Source organism: Apus apus, chromosome 1 (genome assembly GCF_020740795.1).
Source record: "Apus apus isolate bApuApu2 chromosome 1, bApuApu2.pri.cur, whole genome shotgun sequence".
In the NCBI taxonomy this organism is placed as follows: Eukaryota; Metazoa; Chordata; class Aves; order Apodiformes; family Apodidae; genus Apus; species Apus apus.
The window spans coordinates 125,095,631-125,102,352 of NC_067282.1; the positions used below are offsets into that span (position 1 = coordinate 125,095,631).

Below are 6,722 nucleotides of genomic sequence, written 5' to 3' on the forward strand. Positions count from 1 at the left end.
GAGTTAAATGAGACAAAGTCTATGGAGTGCAGATTGAAGAGAGACAGAAAGACCCCACCTTCTGGTTGGGGAGCGAAAGGGAGGAAGAGAAGGGAAGAAGGCTTGACAGAAGTGAATATAAGGTAAATGAGTTAAACAAAAAGGGAAGCAGAGGAAGCAATGAGTGGAGAGGGATCGTCCTGCCATGCGCAGCACCGAGGAGGAGGAAAGCAGGTCCCTTTTGTGCAGAGGGAGGTTTGTGTTCAGCCACTGTGTTTCACTCTCAGCACAGTAATACATGCCAGAGTCGTTGAGAAAGGCATACTGTATTGTGAGGGTCATCGCATCTCCTTGTATCTTCGTGGCCTTGAAATGGCTTTGGAAATCCTTCTCAATATTTGCATCGGCACCTTCGAATGCATAAGCCACTAGGATCAGCCTGGAGTCCTTCCCCAGGGGCAGCCTGTACCAGTACATAACTGTGCTGGAGGATTTCTTCTTGGAACAGATCAGATTGACATCTTGGCCTTGTCGTACCACTCTGTCTGGGGTCTGTTCCAGAGCCAATGCTGGAAAAGAAAAGGAGGCATGTTGAGGAGGAGGAAAAAAGGAGAAACATGAAGTAGGTTGATAGAGATGAGGATGAGAAGGAAGACAACAGGCAGGAAAGCAGTGGAAGGGATGGGACAACACTTCAAATCTGCAGGTGAGTTTCCAGTCTCTCTCTGATAGATGAGGAACATTCCTGGGCAGTTTGTGTCCAAAAAAGGAACCATTCCAGGCCTGTGTACAGAAGATAAAAATAGACATTGCAGAAGATTCAAGGATTCCTGCCCACCTCGTTCAATGGCCATCCTCAGCACAGGAGGCTTGGGGAACGCAGTACTGCAAGCAACAGGGTATGCAGCTGGGACAGCAGCAGTAGAATTGGTGGAAGTGCTTGGGAGCCAGTTGGATTCACTTACCCATACAGGCCAGCATGACCAGAAAGAAACAGCAGGGAACCATGGGGAAAAAGCCTCTGTCCTTTTTGGGACCCGCCTTTTGTAGCTGCCCAGAGGTATGTGAAGAGGAAGCACTGAGTGAGCATGAGACATACTAGGGCTGGGCAGGACATGAAATGTGAGAAAGGATTGGCTGTGGAGGAGCACTGGGCAATGATGTACACAATCACAGGAAAGTATAAACCCTACCGAGATGTGGGGGGAGGGTTGAGAAGGGACAAGGGAGTTGCATGGACAGAACTATGTTGAGGTTGCATGGGAGTCTGTGTCCAAAGAAGAGTCACAGAGTTGTCAGGGCTGTAAAAGACCTCTGAAGATGATCTAGTCAAACCCCCTTACCAGAGCAGGATCACCTAGAGTACATCATGCCGGAACACATCCAGACGGGTTTTGAATAACTCCAGAGAAGGAGACTCCACAACCTCTCTGGGCAGCCTTTTCCATTTGTCTGTTACTCTCGCAGTAAAGTTTTTCCTTATGTTTAACTTGAACCTCCTATGCTCTAGCTTCTGCCCATTGCCCCTTGTCCTGTCATCCTTTAGATATTTATAAGCATTTATAAGATCCCCCCCTCAGTCTCCTCTTCTCTAGGCTGAGCAGATCCAGGCTCCCTCATAGGACAGATGCTCCATTCCCCTAATCATCTTGGTGGCCCCACACTGGACTCTTTCCAGCAGTCCCTTATCCTTTGCGAACTGAGGAGCTCAGAACTGGATGCAGTACTCCAAATTTTACCTCACCGGGGCAGAATAGAGGAATGCTGAGAGGTTCTTTTACTCTTCTGAAATACTTAAGAGTCAGAATAATGAGGTTTGAAGAGCACACATGTCCGATGAATTTTTTTCTCTCTCTCTGCCAGCCGTGGCTGGTTCTTTTGCTGCACTGTGAGCACAGCACTTAACATTAGTGAGAAGCAGGACCATGTAAACCACCACAACAGCCCCAGGCATTCTGCCTGCTGAGGGTTCTCCTGGGCTTTGCAGTGAAGCTCTTCCCTCAGCCCTTTCTCTGAAGACCAAAACTGTGCCTGCAAGTTTCAGACACTCTCTTGCAGTAAACTGTGTATCCCACTGCAGTTTCTTTCTTTTACTGTCTGCAGCAGAGTCAGGAATGTTCTGAATGTCACAAAAGAAAGAGAAGGATAGGAGTCTCAGCTGCCCCACACCATCCTTACCTAAAACATCTTTCATCCTGGGGCTAGGAGGGGCAGGAAACAAAGCAGGTAAGTACCCCCCTTCCTGGCTGCTTCCTGCAGTCCTCTCCTTCACAGAGCAACTGCAGCAACAAGAGATGCTCAGGATCCCAAGCCTTTGCCCACTCCAACCAAGCTGGTCACACACATCTTTGACTATTGGAAGTGCTCCAGGATGGTGCTGTGACAGGGATGGAAGGTATATGAGGGGAGTGTGTGTGTGTTTGTGTGTGCACGCGTGTGTGTGTGCAGGGCTCTCTCCAGCCTGTGAAGAGCCTAGGGACTGTCAATGCAGTGGGATGGAAAGGAAGAAAGAACTGAGTGTGGGCCAAAGCAGGAGGCATGAGGGAGAACAGGTGCTGAGAATTTGGGCCAGGGTGGCCTGTCCCTCCACCTTTCCTCATGACCAGCAGTAGCCCAAGTTCCTCCAAAGACAGATTATCCCTGGGATCTGGGGCCTAGATGTGGAGCCCTGGGTGTCTCAGCCTGGTGCTGCCTCTGGGGGAAGAGCTTCTGGCAGCACACTTCGGCAAATTCAAGGAGTACTCAAGGACTGAGACCACCTATGTCATTGCCCCCTCTGCTCTGGAAATGAGCCTGCCAAGGGGGTTTCCTTTTCTGGCAGGACTGAGCTTGTCCTCCAGAGGAATGTGCGGGATGCCACTGGTATGCAGCTGGATTTTGAAAGCAACTAGGATTTTGAAAGCAACTGTACAGCACAATTTCATTTGCTCCTGCTCCACCAGTGACACCTCTCTACTGCTCTGCGCACAGGCTCAAGAGATTCAGGCCACTGACATCCTTCACAGTGTCCTCAGGTGTTTCTGCTCAGGACATCCACACAGCCTCTTCTGAATGGGGCAAACTCAGCATGGAGTAGTTGGATAACCCAGTGGGCACCCAGGGATTAGCAGCTGGTAGAGTGGCAAAGGTGAAAGGAACCCAGGAAACAAATGGCAGAGGCCTTCACCATGCCAAGCCTTGCTGGTAGCACCTTTCCCTCCTCATAGGAACTTTCAGACCCTGTGCCTGGAGCTCTGCCTGGTGACAGGGAGAAATAAAGAAGTGGAAGTGCTTCTGAGGAAGAGCTCTGTGAAAGGTATGAGGAAAACTGTACATAGGTGGTAAATAGGAGACACTGGATAAACAGGTGGAGACTGTGGTGTTGCACAGTTCACTTGTGTGCTAGACAGCATCTCCCTCTCTCCACACCTACAGCATGAGCTGGAGCATCTCTGACCATGTCTATGTTTCACACTCTGTGAAGCATTTCTCAGCTTCTGTCCTTGGTGGACTGTGAAAATATACTTGAACATCCCTTTCCCCTGGGGACTTCCAATCTCTTGCTATTCAGCAGCACTGAAGGTAAAGAAGAGTAGGCAAGTCCGGGCAGTCCTCTTGTCTTGTGGCAAACAGCAGGAAATGCAGTAGGTGGGCCAGACCAGATGCTAGGAAAGAGTGGAGAACCCAGCAATCCCTTCTGAAACTTCTCTGGGACTTTCTCATCCTGGTCCCTGTCCTGGTCACCAGGACCATCCTGGGATGTCTCCTGCTGTGGGCAGGGACAACTCCACATTTAGATCCTGTTGCCGCCCTCACACCTTTAAGCCATAGAGCCCATTACCTGCCAATACAGGGCAGATGAGGCATTTGGCTCCAGGTGATTTCTGGGTTGTCTCCTGCCTGGAGGTTTCTCATCTTGATAAGCCCATGTCCTAGATAGCTGGGGATGTGGTTTGCAAATTTGTGACTCCCACAAGTTTCCCAAAAAAAACAAATGTAGAAATTGCATATCAGACCTCCTCACCCTCTCCAAGTTGCTCTGTTCTCTGTGGTCACCATTTGTAGCCTTGGTTTCCTATCTGTGGTTCTCCTTAAACCCGAAGCCCCATGGGTCTCTGCTGAAGGGATTGGAGGGGGCGTGGAGGAGTCTGAGACCCGAGTGTATCTTTTGGGGATGAGGAGATGAACTGACATAAATGGGATGCATCCCTGTTTAAGCTATGGCTGTTTCAGTCATGCATATGAAGAATCTTTAGATGTGTTGCTCCTCCTTTCCATTTGAGAGTGGGAAGGACTGCTTGATGCTATCTTTCTCAGCCTACTTCTGGAAAGCCAGGCATGTCTGCAGATTAGAGCCAAGGGCAATGCCCCAGACACTTTGTTTCGCCTGGAGGCCATAGTTGTGTTTGTTGTTTTTTAAATTAGGGCAGGGAGTGCCTGGATGTCAGGTTGCCTGAGGAGGAAATGGTTTACAGCCAGATGAAGGAAAAGCTTCTCACAGTCACTTCTGGGAAAAGGGTTGGGGGAAGATTTTTATTTAAACATTGGGGTGACAGGAGCATACTCTTGGCTGCAGGAGTTTATGTTGGGAAGAAGGAAAGAGAGTTTTAGGATGCTGGGGGGTTAATGGATAATTAAGGTCAACTTCCGGGGGCGGGAGGTGGACCTCATGGCTAGGGCTCAGCTTTTGGAGCATCTCAGTGGAGTGTCCCATTTCAGTGACGTACCAAGTGCCTGCTGAGCCTGGATTGGAAGCTCTTCCACACACTTTGGAGGAGCTGGGTGCAGATCAGGCTATGAAGGAAGTACAGATGCATAGAGAAGCAGAGTCCTGCTCTTTCAGCAGTTACCGGTGCCACCTTGTGGTAAAAATCTTAACTGCACTAATCAAACCATGCCTGCTCTTTCCAGGGGTTCATTTGTGGGACTAATAAACCACCAGAATATTAAATGGGAGAGTTGTCTGTGCTTTACCTCAAATCAAGTGCATTGCCTCTCCATCAGGAAAGAGGTATGGGCTGGACATTAATGGAACAGCAACTCCAACATCTGAATTTCTTCTGGCTCTGGGCAAGGAGCAGATAACCAAGTGATGGAGAAGCCAACGAGGAGAGGTGTTATGCTGGACCTGGTTCTCACCAACAAGGAAAGGCTTGTGGGGAATGTGAAGCTCCAGAGGAACCTTGGCTGCAGTGACTGTGAAATAGTGGAGTACAAGCGAGGAGGTAACACAGCAAGATCTCTACCCTGGACTTCAAAAGAGCAGACATTGGCCTCTTAAGGGACCTGCGTGGCAGAGTATTATAGGGTAAAGCCTTGGAGGAAGAAGAGCCCAAGAAAGCTGGTTAATATTCAGGGACGACCTCCTACAAGCTCAGCAGCATCCCAAAAAGAGGAAGTCAGGTAAAAACAGCAGGAGAACTGCATGAATGAACAAGGAGCTCCAGTCAGACTTAGCTGTAAAAACAAAGTCTACTGAGAGTGGAATCAAGGACAGGCAGCCTGGGAGGAGTACAAAGAAACTGTTGGAGCAGCCAGGGATCAGATTAGGAAAGTTAAAGCCCCCCAAGAATTAAATCTGACCAGGGGGACCTGCTTACCCAAGATATGGAGAAGGCTGAGGTACTCAATGACTATTTTGCCTCAGTCTTCACCAGCAAACTACCCAAGTCACAGAAGGCAAAGTCAGGGGCTGGGACAATCTAGGTGTAGATCAGGCTCGAGGCCATCTGTGGAGAAAAAAGATGCACAAGTCCATTTTTCTTCCACGAGTGTGTCCTCTCATTTTTTTTTTGAGGCCATATTAACCTTTTGCTTTTGCAAAAAAACCCTCAGAAGAGGCTTCACAGCTTTCCTAAAAGAGAAGGAATTGTCCTTCACTTGTTTTGAATGTACCAAGACCCCTAGCTTTGTTTGCTATCCTTAATTCTTGTACAGGAAGAGACAGCAAGCAATCCACCCTTCTCCAGTCTCCCCATGCCATTCACAATTTTACACACCCCTGTCATGTCTTACCTACTCCATCTCTTCAAGAGACTGAGATATGGCTGAAAATAGAAGACACTGAAGAAAAGTGCAGACAGAGAGGACAAGGCGAGAGGCTAGGACAGGGTCCTAGAAAGGGCCCTCATCCTCTTAACTGGAGATGTGCTGGCTACACAGCAGCAGACTGGAAGTTTTACACAGTTGAGCCAAGGGTTTCTGGGGTAGTAGAAGCCAACAGGGAAGTACTGGAGAAATACCTCATAGGAATTATAGCCAGTAAGTCAGCTTGATCAGGAGCCCAACTAAATACCTCTATGCAAACATGTAGTATGGGGAATAAACAAGAAAAGCTAAGAGACATGCATGTGCTTCCAGTGCTACAATCTTATTGGCATAGTGGAGACCTGGTGGGATGACTCCTAGGAGTGGAGTTTTGGAATGTAAGGTTTAGGAAGGATAAGCAGGGTGGTGGAGAAGGTGGTGTCACCCTCTATGTCAGTGACCAGCAGTGTGCATGGAGTTCTGCCTGAGGGTGGTTGAGGAGGTGACTGAGAGCTTAAGGGTCAGGATTAAAGGAGTACAGAGCAACTGTTGAAGCAGCCAGGGTTCAGATTAGAAAAGCTAAAGCCCTCAGAGAATTAAATCTGACCAGGGACATCAAGGGCAACAAGAAAAGCTTCTATAGGTATGTTGGAAGGAAGACTAGGGACAATGTGGGGTCTCTCTGGAAAGAACAGTGAGACCTGCTTACCCAGGATATGGAGAAGGCTGAGGTACTC

The 6,722-nt window shown here is 48.7% G+C and overlaps 1 gene segment (V, D, J or C); it reads right to left on the reverse strand.

The window, feature by feature from the left end:
• Positions 1-1,013, reverse strand: part of LOC127396063 (T cell receptor beta constant 2-like) — a 33,508-nt gene extending 32,495 nt beyond the window's left edge. The window contains 2 exon segments of the C gene segment in view: positions 261-548; positions 945-1,013. Of these exon segments, the coding sequence occupies positions 261-548; positions 945-987 (331 nt within the window).
• Between the last annotated feature and the right edge of the window lie 5,709 nt (positions 1,014-6,722).